This window comes from Drosophila mauritiana, chromosome 3R (genome assembly GCF_004382145.1).
Source record: "Drosophila mauritiana strain mau12 chromosome 3R, ASM438214v1, whole genome shotgun sequence".
NCBI classification, from domain to species: Eukaryota; Metazoa; Arthropoda; class Insecta; order Diptera; family Drosophilidae; genus Drosophila; species Drosophila mauritiana.
This window is the reverse complement of record NC_046670.1, coordinates 2,413,541-2,428,919: the sequence shown is the minus strand read 5'-3', so window position 1 is coordinate 2,428,919 and position 15,379 is coordinate 2,413,541. Positions and strand designations below refer to the sequence as shown.

The 15,379-nt window shown below is 44.5% G+C and overlaps 1 protein-coding gene across 1 annotated transcript; it reads left to right on the top strand.

Annotated features, from left to right (window-relative positions):
* Window positions 1–379: 379 nt before the first annotated feature.
* Window positions 380–1,587, top strand: LOC117143692. The gene is made up of 2 exons (XM_033308484.1): window positions 380–1,135; window positions 1,187–1,587. The coding sequence occupies exons 1-2, from the start codon at window positions 1,112–1,114 to the stop codon at window positions 1,526–1,528; spliced, it is 366 nt and encodes a 121-aa protein (XP_033164375.1). The 5' UTR covers window positions 380–1,111; the 3' UTR covers window positions 1,529–1,587.
* Window positions 1,588–15,379: the final 13,792 nt, after the last annotated feature.

Genomic DNA, 15,379 nt, shown 5'->3' with positions numbered 1-15,379 from the left:
AATGGAATTATCATATAATCCAAGCCCTTGGGCGCACGGGCACTTCTTCAACGAAATTCAATTATATTTCCCCCGAAGACAACCCGTCCCTCGGAACCCGATGATCTGACAGCCCCTCTATTGACTTTGCAGCCCAAATGAGATTCCCTGTCAAGGCTGAGCGCATGTCCAACGCCCTTCCCGAAATTGTTTAATTGCACACACGCGGTCCGTGGAAGGGCCCTGGATCTCGGGCCACATATCCAGAGTCTACCTGCCTCTCCCTGTCCAGTTCCATCCCGAGCATATGGCGTGCCCAGCGAGTGGCTCGTAAAAAATTATCTCCTGCATTGTTCCGCCGCTCGGTCGGGGTGCCCATAAAATCGCAGTCCCAGATCCGATCCGAACAGTGCCCAACCCAACCCAAACCATTCCAAACCATCCCGAACCAACCCAACCCAGCGCAAGTAACAACCCAAGCGAGCGGCGACGTCGGCATAAATCACTAGGAACTTGTTAATTGTGCGCCTATTTATTAGATGCATTCGGTTTTCGGGAAATTGAGGTGGTAAGTGATGGCCAGACACATGCCGCTAAAAGGGGCAAACAGACATCGAACAGGTGACTGTGTGTGCCAGCCTTCGATAAGGCAGAAGGGCTCCGAGCCAAGTCTTGAAATCAAAGAGGCCGTTCGCGGAACTCACTTCAATCGGCCTCCAATAAACACCAAAGCCTGCTCCCCCACTCAACACCTTTGTGAGGTTGGAGCAATTAATAAGATGTACATATTTCGGGATGTTCGGGATAACATATATATTCGACAGATCTATTGCTTAGCTCACTCACAAGTATCTGCAAAAAGATAGTCAGCAGAAGATTGAGAACACGTCATTAAGATGTCAGTGAGCAAACTTGAAAAATAATATGCATGAGTAATACAAAATCGCAAGTGTAATTAAAGATTCGAGCCACCTACCTGGATGGCTGGTTCTTGGGTGGTTCTACCGCTTTTTATATGATTTCAATTTGGTTTTGCATTTAAACTTGTTTTGCGCACCTTCATCTGTCGAATATTCTGAGCTTTTGAACACCTCACATCTAGTTGCAATTCGGTGTCAGTGGGTACAACACCATGTCTTCCAGACTAGTATCTCTAGTGAGTCCGAAAGTCATCATGAATTATTCTTTATAGAGTGACTATTCCCAGTGGATTCTCGTCCTGAGCTTGAGTTACTCAAAAGTCACACCAGCCTACGGCAGGGGATACCAGCTGGAGATCAATCATCCAGATGGATCGGCTTTTCGACGGGAATCGGTAATCGCAGATACTGACGGAAATTCAGAGCTCGATGGGGAGATTAAGCAAAAGTTCCCTGCGCCGCATGAAGGATGGTTACTGCTCTCCTACAAAATCGGATCCAAAGGATACAACATACGATACTCCTATAAGGCGGACAGTGACATTTCCGTAGTGCCGATGGTGGCTAAAAACGAAACATTCTCTATAAAACGAATCGGAGTAAACGCTCTGAAGTCGACTGCAGGTTGAATAATATTTGTATATTAAATGTTGTTAATAAATAAATATATAATGAGTAAATACAGTAAGTTAGACTGGAAAATTAATACATCATATTGATGTGGTGAGGGTGGTCATTACTAGACTATATGACTATTTTCGGTGTTATAAAGTACTTTAATAGTAGTTTATTGTATTCACATGAATTCATGAATGTAGTGTTTGAAAACCATCTGGATTGCTTGATTATATTTTAGTTTCTATTACGATCACACTAGATGCCCACCTATGTTAACTGTCATTTCACTTATTATAAATTATGTCGATTGGGTGACAATTAAGTGAGGCTATAAAGCCGAATCCTATTCCGGTAACCCCAACCCTACTCCTCCGCCCATCGCAACAATTTATCAGTTGGCAATCCGAACCATTTGAATCAACATAAGCGGTAACAAATATTTATGGGCAATGGAGCGAATGTTTCCATTCCGAAGCGCTTATTTATTTGTGAAACAACTTTTCCAGGCAAATACAGACCCACACAATAAATAGTACGACTGCGTGTGTCCACAAATACACGAAATTCTGAACACAGTTTTATGTATTTGGTGTGTACTTTCCTGCCATGCCAGCTAACATTTAATGTTTTTATTTGGTTTCGTTAATGACAATGCTTTGTTGCCAATATTGACATGTTCTCTATCTGTCCCTGTTTCAGTTGGAGCGTTATAGACACAGATACAGATGAGGTCGAAACACGCCAAAGAAAGTCATTGGCGTTAAATTCTATAGTTGATGTCGAGCAGAAAGCAAAGCACCTCGTAAAAATGCCAAATTACGGGTAGTTGCAACAACCTAGTCTATTTGGCAAAACTATTAGTAGAGTTACTAAGAACGTAATCCCAGAGATATAACAGTTTACATTACACATTAAAACTGCACATTATTTGCCATTTGGGTTACTTTTAATTAAAATATGCTATTAAATAAGTTTTGTTTTAAGCATACGAGCAAAATAATTAAAAAACTTTATCACAATTGTATTGTCCCTCATTCAAGAATTCTTTGGGATGTACGGGGATCGGGTAAATATTTGATATTAAAGCTTGCAAAGAATCTTTGTTGAAAGTTCAAAAACCAGAACTGGAAAATACAAAATTGTTTATTCTATTAAACTTTTCGAAATTAAATTAGCTTGTATAGTTCAGCTGTCATGACTTGCACAGATTAAAGACTTCGTTAATTACAACATCAGGCAATTGACTATTAAAGTATAACTTTAAAAACAGAACACTTCGTAAATACATCAACAAAGTTACAGAACGAAAACAAAATTCAATGATCTGGACTAAGACAGCTTGATGATGTAATATTTCAAGCGCTCTTAAAATAAATAAAAATCCAGACCTATTTTAAACTTTTAGCCCAAACTACAACGAGACTCCCCAAGAAAGGCCGTGCTGAAATTCGAATTGTTTAAGCGAACTATTTCAGCTTTATACCAATAATACAGATATTCTTTGTAAGTTCACCATTAACCCGACCGTGCTGGTATATAAATAGGCTGTCAAGTCTTTGCCTTGGAAACCCCAGGGTATCAGTAGCTTCGGCAACTTAGTTGGCCTTTCGTAGCCCCTGTTTGTGTTTGCCTAGTTGGTTGACGATGATGATTGCCAACTGTCGACAAGGGCCGTTGTTGTTGTCTATTTATAAGAATTGTATCTGCACTCGGCGAGCCCTGCTGTGCTCATTTGTGTTTTCAGCCGGCAAACACTGATATAGATATAGATACAGATACAGATACAACTACAGATACAGATACAAGGCTCGTCGGGGGCCAAACAGACATCGGCACATGCGATGTGGCGTTCAATTACTTTCATAAATTATCGATAATTGCCTAATGCGGTTATCAGCAACAAAGGCGCGGAACTATCTCCGAAGGAGTACCATCGGAGCTCCCTGCTCCACTGGGGTGCACGGGTGGGCAACACCCATCTGAAATTCATAAGCTCATTAACTTTTCAGCAAGCAGACTGGCAATCAGTAGTCGGCAGCCAGCAATTTCCCAGGCTGGGCAAATACAATTAAAATGCCATAAAGCAAATTAGCCACGACAAACTTTTCATATTTAGCCGCGAGCTGTGCAAATTAGATGCGACAAGATGGGCTGAAATGGGAGCCCCGCTTCTCTGGGGCAGGGCGACACTAAAACACATCCTGCGCCTTCGTAATTGCCAGGCGGAGCACTCGTGGCTGGCAACTTCAGCGAATTGTGGCAATTATGTGGCACAAAGTAAAGTAGAACTTACTGCGACAGCCCCGAGGTGCTGGCGGAATCCCCGGGAAAGCTGCAATCTAGAAGGTGAGGGAAATCGCTTTGATGACCGGATTGTAATTGATTCGCCTCCTCCCAGCTACCAATATACGGCTGAATTATCGAATCAAATCTGTTCAGTGTAGCGAGTAGCAATAACCGATTTTGTCGCGAGTTCCTCGGGAAACAGCTGTTATATCTGAATTCAACGCTATAGTCGAGTTTCTCGACTATAAGATACCTATTACTCAGGAAGTGGTGGTACATCAGCGTGTCTTAAATCTGAATGCTCATTCTTAACTTTTTGGATTTTATAGTGTCCTGATCTGGTATGAGCGTCAATACGGACGGACAGATGAACATCGACTTGGCTAGTAATCCTGATCAAGAGTATTTAGGCTTTTTAGGGTCAGAAAGACTACCTTCTACCTGTGCCTTGCTTACACAACGGTATATACATCCTGGGACTAATTTCAAATCTTAAAACCTTATTGTTTCTTTAAAATGAATAAGCCATGCATGTAACCAGTTTTTGTAGTCTGTGTTTAGACTAAAGACTTGTAAACATTGTGCATTTTCCTGCGTTTTTCGTTGTTTATTATGGCTGCTACAATTAATTAAAGTAGCTCCTCTTTTTCATCGTCGAAAGCTTGATATTACAATCGCTTAAAGAGGAGGGGTATTCGAGAGGACGGCTATCTGGAAATCTCAACTAACCCCCTGTGCAACCTCATCCCCCCGCGCTCTGAGACCTGCCGCAAGTGCATTAAATTATAATTATTTGTGCATGACAAAGGGTCATGAAACATGCCTAATGACACATTTGCCACCGTCTGGAACAAAACGCGGCCTGCCAACACAGCAACAACACAGGCGAGGGGGTGGCTGGGGGGATTCCAGGGGCGGGAAGGTCGCGACTCGCCCGGCCAGGGGCAGACTCTACGTGTCTGCCTCTCGTCAGGATAGCGACTCCGACTCCATCCCCGACCTCTTTTACGAGTATGTATATCGCTACAATTAACCACGCTCGTTATGTTCCGGGCGTGCGGCAGCCGAAAAGAAATTAAACTAAATTGCTGCAAAACTGAAAATTTCCACTTGTAATGCAACACCAGGAACACAGAGGTTAGGTCGATGGAGTAAGGTTTCAGTCTGATGTCGGGGCTATATATACCCTTAAAGTTGCAAGTTTGTATATTACAAAGGAACAGGATTGATTTAGTTTTATATATTATTACATATGTTACGCATTATCAAGAAGCAAGTTTAAAATAATTTTAATAATCACATTAATTATTTATCCCTTTAGGACAAGGCCGCTGATAAAACAGTATTTTGGAACTCCTGCCTACTTCGCAAAGTAGAGTATAAAGGCACTGTCCAAGGCAATCAGGTTTTGGGCTAATGTCTATTAGGCATTTGCTTTGCTGAAAGTTTTCCGCTCCCTTCCCGGCTTTTCCGACCCCCTCCGACCCAGAAACTTTTCATTTGCTGCACAGTGGAATGGCCAAAGTTGCGGAGCCAAGAAGCGCGATAAGAGCACTCGGGAATGTTTCATGTTTTTGCTAAGGGCCGCAGATAAGATCCGTAATGGTACTCGCCACATTTAGTTGGCTGCACAGTTTGGGTTTGGCTTAGTGACCATTACAGACCCAAAGTATTGGCATTCTGAGGATCCATCTTTACAGTTTACATGTTATTAAATTAAGTTGATGAAGTAGCAGTAGCAATAGTACTTACGTTTGTGCTTCACACAAGGCAGAGAATTAATAACCCTGGAATCATAATTTAGCATATCCCCAACCAGTGTAGCAGCTGTCTCACCGATCTTCTCATTTCCATTTAAGCCTCACTTTAAGCTGCAATCAAATACCCAGGCCATAAGTAAACCATCCCTTTTCTCGGATTACAGTTATCATATCTTTTTCGATACTCATTCCTGTCGAGCTCGACTCCATCTCCATGGATCTTGCACCACGGTGATTGTCGATGGAAATTTGAGTCGTGGTCATGTCGCATTTGGTTTTTTGAGCTCAGCTTGACGTCCTCCTGCTGGGTTGTTCTTCCTCTTTCGGCCCTACGTGTTGCAGACAAACAAAACACGGACCAAACAAAACGAAGACCAAAAACAACACAAGCGCGGCACATAAACTAGACAAACATCGATAAGAGCCAACGAAGTCCATTCAAGGGGGCTGGAAATCAGGGGGAGGGGATAGATTCATTCGTAGGAAAACAAAATAACAGAATTTACGGAGCAAATACGGGCGATGGACATGTTTTTGGCCAGCTCGGATGGGTAATGTGGTCGATGGGAAAGAGCCCTCTCTGACCCTTCCCCAGTTTATTATGATTCTTAGGCGAGTTTCTAATTAAGCGGAAGTGCTTCGAAATTAGGCAAAAAGCGGAAATGACACAATGCGAAAGTACGGAGTATGAAGGGTTCTCCGAGAAGCGTCCCTCGAGGTTATTACTCATTTTTCCAACAACCCATATGGCATTAACCATTTTCATTCATGAAGGAACAGTGAGCACTCGAATGGTGAAGCTTGATAGGCAAATTTGAATACATCGCTTGATATACCCCAGTAATTCTCAATCGGAGGAGTACAATTTTCATTCGCTTGTCCATGTCAGCTTCAAATGGATCGAAGTTATTTTCAACTTTAATTTGAAAACGAGTTCCGAGGGAATCGACGCCTTAAATGGCTGCCATGTTTAATAAGGAACCCAGTTTCATGACCCCGTCGTTTTGCTGTTTTCCTCGACTTAGATTCCTTCTGGGGATAATAAGCTTCCCTTCCGAGGGTTCACTGTGTCTGCCTGCATATGTACGTGTGTGTTTGGATGATGGCCAATCCATGTGCGCCAGGTTGTGGCTCCGGCGGCAATTGCTGCCAGCTGTGTTCATAATTTGATATGCGCCGAATTTGATTCGAGCTCTGCTCAGACGTCGCTTTAATTAGCTACAGTTGCTGACTTTTTAATGGACAGTTCGGGGCAGAAGGCTGGGCGAACATCGAAGCAGGGCTTCGTTTATACGCCAGCCCGATCCGATCTGCAATTCAGGTCTGCATTCAGGTCCGCACTCCGGCCGCTTATCAATTGCGCTTAAATCGGGCACATCAATTACTCGTCTGGCACGTTGGCCCGGCAGGCCTATCAATAAATGTGCCGCGTTTCAGGTTTCGTTTTTTTCGTTTTCCGAGGCGACTTAATTGAAATACAAGCCGGTCAGGTCGACGCGTTCGCTTTAAGCCTAAGCCGTAAAACTAGACGGCGACCACATGGAAGTTAATACGACGACTCCGATGCTCTTTCGCCGCGGACTTAGGTCGATCCCCTGGTATTAGGGGAATTGGAGCTCAAGCTGGCTGGGAGAGGGCGAGGACTTTGTGGCAGTCCCCTTTCTGCGCGTTTCGATTTACAGCCCGCAACTGGATCTCTGGATTGTGGCAATTATCCGTGAATGTCAAGGAAAACGAGACTTTAAAATGGGGCGATAAGTAATTACAGCTTGTGAGTCATGATGATTGCGACTAGCAGCTATAATCAGGCTCGTATTAGCTGTTTCTGACTAATGTCACCTCTAACACTTACATATTCGATGCAATTTTCCGAATCAATATGAATTTCCTTGGTGGTTTTTCCATATTATCCTTCCATATTACTTTGCTAAGGATAAGCCAATACCGCGGTAATGTAATAATAATCTCATCCACCCAAAATGTGTTGCCCAGTGTTGCTGTTTCAGGCACGGCTTTCCCTCTGCTCATCACCCTCATTCCCATTTTCTCGCCCTTTGGCTCAACCTCTGCCCTCGTGTTTTTCCATTTCCCCCACCAATCGCCCCTCCCACTCATTACGCGATTCGTTATCGGCAGCAGGAACGACGTGAAAGATTTACGCTTCAATTGGTTTTATTTAAGCGCAAAATGCAGGCCTTCGCCTCCGCCTGCGGAGGAACTGGAAACCATCTCAGCTCGTCGGAGTGCCAAGAAATGGAAATGGTTTTGGGAAGCGATGCGCGCCAGTTGCATTGATTTACATGACAATTGCGATGGAGAAGGCGAGGGCGAGGGCCTGAGAAAATGCACACGGGACTGAAAGTCGAGGTGGGGAGATTCCTTATCGGCAGTGCCAACCCTTTGCATGATTTATAAGGCGGGTCTGCTCGGAGCACAGGAAGCAGCAAGCCGCCCGATATCTCTATCTCGAGGGCTGCTGAAGGCAAATCATAAGCGACTACATACGGAAGTCGAAGTTGTACAGCCCTTCCCCTTCCCCTTCCCATCACTCCACCTTACACGTCGAAATTCGGGCCCAAAAGTTGGGAGCAACCCTTCGGCCGGCGGCGGAACTTCGGCCTGTGCCTGGCTGCCGGAATTTCCGCCTCCATTCTCCATTCGAGTAAATAATTTCCAGAGCCAGTCCTCGCCAGAAAAGCATAAAAAGGAAAAGTAAGTTGTAATAATTTGCATTTGGCTGCCAAATGAATTTAGCCACTCAGGCGAACGGCGGTGCGCTGGGGGTGGTGCGCTGCAGACAGATAACTTTTAACTTCAATTCCGGATAAGTTCGGCTCCGGGGAGAGCTCTCCAGTCAGTCAGCTCGTCGTCAGTCAGTCTGCTCGTCAGCTCGTCAGTCAGCCAGCCACCTGCTGTCAGCCCGGCCTGATTTCCCATTTATTTGCCACCCCGTTGCCTTCTGCACGATCTTCGAGGGTTTCTGAAGGGCAGCGTTTCTTGGCAGTTCTGCATAAAGTTCCGGCTGACTTGCCGGAGTGAATTCACTTAATTAGAGGCAGCGTTTCCGGGCGGAATTTCGCACATGCATGAGAGATCTAAGGAGGCTGCTGCGAAATGGCTTTTAATTAAATTTGCACCGGAAGCGGGGAATCGACACATTTCTCACTTGCTTGTTGCATTGCTTAGCTTCTAAGTAAATACATATATTTTAGTATTTGAGCATTGTTAGTGGATGCAGTTGGTAGCTTGTCACTATTATTTCTTTTGAGTGATTACTATAAGTCCACATGTTCCTGCTGTAATGTGCACTTAAATACGTTATGCTCAATAATGATTTTTTCCAATATTCAATACAGATGTCCGGGCTAAAAGCAGCGTGCAGGTAGTCAAGTCTCGAAAGTCCTGCAAGTAAGCCACCGCTCGTGCATTTCTCAGTTCACGTGCATCTCTTTTTTGGTAACTCGACAGAAACTGGCACTCCCCGACTGCAACTCCTAAAACGTGGCCAACCAGAAGTCGAGGGCCGGGCTGAAAGGAAAGGTAAAAGACTGCTGCCACACGTAAATATTCTATAAATTTTTATGTGCTGCCAGGCTGGCCGGTAGTTCCCATAGTGTAAGTTGTGCCAAGTGTGTTGCACCTGCCCCCGCCGCTTCCTGTCCGTGCGGAGGCTTGTCCTTTCCGTTTGTCCGTATGTCCGTATGTTCCTTGTTGTCCGGGCCATGTTCGATTGTCTGCCGCCTGTTCAAATATTTTAAACGCCTGCCAATGACTGGGCTCCGCAGGAGGGGCGGGGTGTGGAGGGGTTGGGAGGGACCTTAGCCAACTTTCGTTCACGTAATTGCCATTCTCATTCGGTTTCAGTTGCGAGTGTAGTTTGTACCGGGTTCTGGATGGGATGGGCGGGATGGAGCGCGGCGGCATTCACTTGGTGTAAACACCTTGTCTGAGCCTTGCCTTGGGGCGAACGTTTCGTAATTCGGCTCTTCTTGGCTCCCGTAGCCGAGCCCCAAAAGTATGGATCCCGATGCTCAAGCAGCGCCCAGAATGCCATGGCAATTAGGCACAAGAGCACTGAGCACGGCACCATGATAGCACGATAATACACTGACAAAAATAGATACTTTCGAGGTTTTTAATTTTTATTAAAAAACTTCCGAATAAATATTTATTTAGAAACATTCTAAAATGTTATCTTACTTAGTTATTTATGGCAGATGCTATGTGTCAGCAATGTGGCTCTGGTTCCTTGAGCATTTATATAAAATTAAGTTTTTATTTTTATTTCTCAGTGATTTTTTCGATGGCATATGGCCATGGCCGCTGTTCTTGCCAAACTGCCACGAGATGAAAGGCAGCACGATTCGGGATGAAATTTCTTAGGTGCGTCTAATGAAAGATTCAAACAAATCGCGATGAATGAGAATGGGCGGAGTGGGATGTGGCGGTTCGGGATGGAAAGGGTATGGAAGGAGGAGGCGCCGCGGGTGCAGCCCCAGATCAAAGACTTATCGATTGAAATTCTTGAAGGGAGTTTTCGAAAATCAAATATTTTCAATTTCCTGTCCGTGCCGGCAGAAGGGCTATGTTCAAGCCTAATTCGTTTTGCTCGGGCTTGAGCATTAATGTTCAAATCTTATTTCGTAGGCAGTTCTTAATTAAGTCTGGATACCTCGAGGATTTTGTATGGTAAAATCCAATTATGAACTCATTTTTAGAAACCTCAATTTGCCCTGCGATAGTAAGTTTATTGCCCAATTAAACGTGAAATGTCTACATATGAAGATTGACTATTTATCTACCTAATCAAATTTTGATTATTATTATTGCTTATCCTATAAAACACAAACTATATGTACAGCTTATTCATAGTATTATTCGACATAGTTACTAGCCACATACATTTAAAATGCCCCACCCGAGAAGAGAAGACTGAAAAGTCCGTGGATCTTTTATCCTGTAATTATAAATGGCGCTGCCAAAAACCGGTTTTGAACTTAGAGCCATTATTGCTTTCAAAGTTGCCTTCTGCCCGCGGTTCGGCTTCCGTTTTATGTAAGTCCCGAAAGTGCAGCAATGGAAATGCATATTGCCAATGGCAACAGAAAGGCAAAGCCAGAAATTTAATTACTTTTTATTACCAAGAGGCGGAGGCAGGGCCAACAAACCCAGCGAAGCCACCAAGCCGAAGGGGATGAAGGCAGACTGTCAGGCCATTCAGGTTCACTCCCTCCAGCGCTCACTAAAAACTTTTGATTTGGCTTCGTGCATATTTAATAAGACGTCAGGAGGGCATGTCAAAGTTTGGTATCGTTTCATTCGTTCGTTCGCCGCTGCTGCTGCCGTGCAATATAATAATACACGCTCCAAATTAATATTAATTTTCAGCAGGTCGGTGGGAAGGGGGCTGCTCTAAAGCTCCCTGAAGGGTGGTTTCGCCCGCAAAACTAAGACAGCAATTTATTGTAAGATAACGCCAAATGCCGCCTGGATACAGGATACGGTTCTGGGCATGCTCCATTTACACCCGAATTTATGGCACGTGCCAGTTGCCACCCAAATCCGCCCAAAGGGGCGTTGGCCACGACTTTAATGAACAACTAGCTCTGTCCGAACTAATAGGTGGGCGGGGCAACTTTTCCCACTGCCACCACAAGTTCTCTATCAGATCGTCCCTTTGTTGGAGTACCAGACGTCGTCCTCTTAACTTTTCCTAATCGTCCAACACACTGAATTTCCCTGGTTTCCATGCCTGGGACGAAACTAATGCAATTGTAAGATCTTATGAATGAATTGATTTATACCAAAACTCATACAGCAGTGCTGCAGACGTATGACACTTCCTCAACTTCACAGATGAGATAGATACTCATATGTATACCAGAAGATTTTAGAACAGAGTGGAAATGGGGGCACTGTGTGATGTATTTAATTTAGTTGCGCCCAGCCCAGCAACTTTTCACTTTTGTTTGTTCGCAGCGCCCCAGACTTTTCTCTTTCAGCCTCTATTTATCTCAGATGCATCTCTTTGTGGTCCCTTTTGTGGCAGCCGTCGCCGTTTGCCAGTGACATGTTTCGCAATTTCTTAGGCTTCCGTTACTGCGCCCCTTTATTCTCTGCACACGACGACTGCCCCTTCTTTGTGCCCCCGGCTCTGTCCATTCTGCCACGTTCGAACGGGCTCAAAGGGGCCAAGAAAGTGGGGCAGGGATTCAAGGATGCACTCGTACAAAAAAGTCCCTCTAAAGTACTCGATCATTGGTCATGTCGTATCTTTTCGAGGTCTGAGATATGTTACCTCAAATCGAATGAGAATGGAGTGACATGCTGATGTACACAGCAATAACCAAATGGAATAATATCAATTCCCTATTCTAATTTATGAAATCCACTGCACTGGGCTCTCGAAATTCCCATTCAAGTGGAATCTCTTATTTAAGGTCCACACAAAATTGTTGTCATTCAAGTCGGTTTTATTTTGCGTGTAGGGAAAGATGGTGAGTGGAGGGAGAGGGGAGGTCCACATGTGACCCAGGCAGCGCACAATAGAATTTAAGTAGTGACGGGATCGAATAGATATGGACATACAATACAATACACGAGACCAATAACAATAAAACCAGAAACACACACACAATGGCGAACGCAGATTGCGGAATGGTGGGAAAAGACAACTAGTATATGATCGAGTGGTGATAAACGGGAGGAATAATGAGATGGATCTCCGCTCGGGGAGTTGTGCAGAGATCCTCTTTCGGTATCTCGCAGCTACTCGCTTTGCATCATGAAAATTTCGACAGACTTGCACAAAAAGTTCTTGGGCAGGATGGAAAACAATGATGGTCCGTTCACGAATTAGGTAGAGATCATCCGCGTGGCCCTTCCAGTTATCTCGCATTGTTGATTTTAATTAAAACTCTGAAGCCCTTCATGATTGTAGAAAAAAAAAAACAGTGAACGATAAAGTTCATAAGTGGAGTTTGAAGAGTTTAAGGTGAAGGTGGTTGAATGAAAGGTTTAGACAATTATCATGTATTTAATTAGAGGCAAAGGACTCAAAAAATATCAAACCTAAATTACGAAAACTCATATAGGTGTATACTTGGGCATTTCCCATTTCGAATATGCATATTTACTTCAAGTGGTTCTGACTCAAAACACAAGTCATAACCCTCATTTGTGATTGCCGAGACGCATCGTTAAACTGAAACTCGAATTTTGGCCCGAACACACATGTTAACCTTCTAGGCACTTTTTTTGGCACTTTCCGTTAGCAAGTTTTGCGTGTTATCAAACGATTTACAGCCCGCAAGTGAGACTGCATAATTTATCAATAAAAAACAGAGTCGGGGGAAAAACATGCACATAATGAAGCCAACCGCCAGCAAAAAATGCTAATGAGTCTTGCAACTCCCCCCGCCACCCGGGGCAACTGCTCGAGCACCCCTCGCGTCCGCTTACCCCTCCCCAAACCATCCCTTTGCCGATGGTCTGCGGTCTGCAGTCGAAGTTATAGTAACGGAGGGAGGGCTGGGACGACAGCGCCGGCCAAGTCACTTCGAGTCGCTTGATTTTCAACAACTTCCTGGCAACATTATTCAACTGCCCTCCACTCCCCGCAGTCCGAAGTCGAGCAATTAGCGACAGTTGCAGCGGCAGTTCATCGCAACAGCTACTGCCAAAATATTAGCAATACATGGAAATATACAAGACACACATTTCTTATGCCAAAGACAATCTTGATATGTTCGTATATACATTTATGTACAGACTTCGCACAGGATGGATCCAGAAATGGAAATAAAAGTTAGAAAGCAATCTCAAAAACACAAATCTAAAGTCAAAACTACTGAATTTGTGAAAAATTCATTTCTGCATTAGTTACCTATTTTAATTAGCTTACCTACGAAGTACAACGAAATATTGCCAACAGATGGAAAGGAAGAATTATCCCGAAAACTCCACTGATTCGAAAACGGCCATAATATTCGGCTCTATTACGTTTGTAGCAGGTATGACGGTTCCAATTTTACCTTGCCACGTCGTCCTTTTTCGAGTATCTGCGGTTGTCGAGCTGCCTGGGATGACCATCTTCCACTTGCTCAGTTTCCATTTCTTTTACGACAGTTTGTGCTTGATAGTTTGTCGGTTTGTTTGGTTGCCCTGGCGTTTGTCATTGCATCGGTTAATTTGAAAACTGTCGACTTTCATTTACTCACTTCCGGTCCGTCCTTCCACTTCCACTGCCCCTTCCCAGTCAACGTACCTATAGCCGAGCCACCTAATGGAGCGTGTCAGCTGGCCAGAGTTCCTGAAATAGTTTCTGGAACCGCCCAGAAATTATCCATGGAGTGCGCATAATCAAGCGGTAAACCAGCCCGAATGGATCGGCACTGGGTGTATCCTGGGAGTATCCTTTGGGAACAGCAGCGGCAATAAATGTAATACCCAGCCCAAACCACCCCGGGCATATCCGTTCGATTCGATTTCTGCTTTTTATGCTGAAAAAGCGTAATTAATGCGTTTTTCCCTTTCAACAATTCCCGTTTTGTTTTTCGCTCCTTATTTTCTTTGTTGTTCATTCCTGTTTTTTTCGCTGAGCGTGCAAAAACGCACAATCCCGTGCCCGAGGGCGGCAGGGCAAGGGGCGTGGCGCCGATGAACAATGCCAAACACACACTCGACTGCGGGCAGGGCGTTGGGGGTTGAAGGGAGAAGATGAAGGGAAGGATGAAAAAGGGGGGCAAACTTTATCATTAAACATCCAAGAGTTACTTTTATGTTTTATTTCCGCTCGCGAAATGAAAAGCTCAAGGCTTCCCCGCCGTCGCACTTGAGCCGCAATATCGCACTCAAGGGCTTAATACATAAATGGCAAGAAAAAGCGGGATACCCGTTCGCATATGGGGGAACTCGGACCTGGAAAGGGTGGCAAGATAAATAGATGCAGCTCAGCGGCAGCAGCTGCGTGTGGAAATTATCGCCGCCATCGATTCGTTATTGGATCAGAACAGGAAGTGAGTGACGGGGCGGAGGGTCGGGCGGGCTGCGCAAAAGATAGAATTAAATTCGGATTGTTACACTGTGAGATCCACGCTGCAAAGGAACCGTTTTTAGCTCAAGTTATTGTTCAGATATATAGTGTAGTTAAGACAACATACCATTCCCATTCAAATGTATAGATACTTTTTTCGAATTAATCTCAAATGCGATTCATTCCCGAGTGTTTTTTTCAGTGCACTATCTCGATCTGGGCTGTCGACCAACAGCCGTCAAAGGCGTTTCAAGGCGTCTCAAGTGGCCGTGCAATGAGTTTTATTCCCATTTTCATTCGATTTCCATTCGTTTCGTTTCCACTCGATGCGATTCGATTCGATTTGGTTCACTTGGGATTGGGGTCTCTGTAAGCGGAGATTCAGCCCCGGCACGCCCCCTTCTTCCCCCTTGCCGCTTGAATGTGCAGCGGGAATGCGAATGAAGCCGACTGATTGAGCGCCAAATTGTGGCTGGTGCGCTGGCTAAGCCTAAGAAATGATTCAAGAAATCCACTTATCCTGTTCGATATGCCCCAATTATGTTGATAGCATACCTTGCCTCATTAAGAGGATGCATTTCAACCCAGGACTCACTACACCTTCGTCACTAATAAATATTGGGCATAAAATGAGGGTAACTTCCTTAACTAATCACCAGTATTTAGTGATTCGTGCAGATGAATTCAGTTAGAAACCTATAAAGCAAGGACACCTCTAAGTCATCTCTCCCTTTTAACAACTCCAACTACTTTCACGTCGAAGGCTAGTGAAAAACGCACAC

Coding starts and splice junctions, on each gene's coding strand:
- LOC117143692 (XM_033308484.1), top strand. CDS start 1,112: ATGTCTTCCAGACTAGTATCTCTA. Junction 1,136..1,186: donor CTTCCAGACTAGTATCTCTA/GTGAGTCCGAAA, acceptor GACTATTCCCAG/TGGATTCTCGTCCTGAGCTT.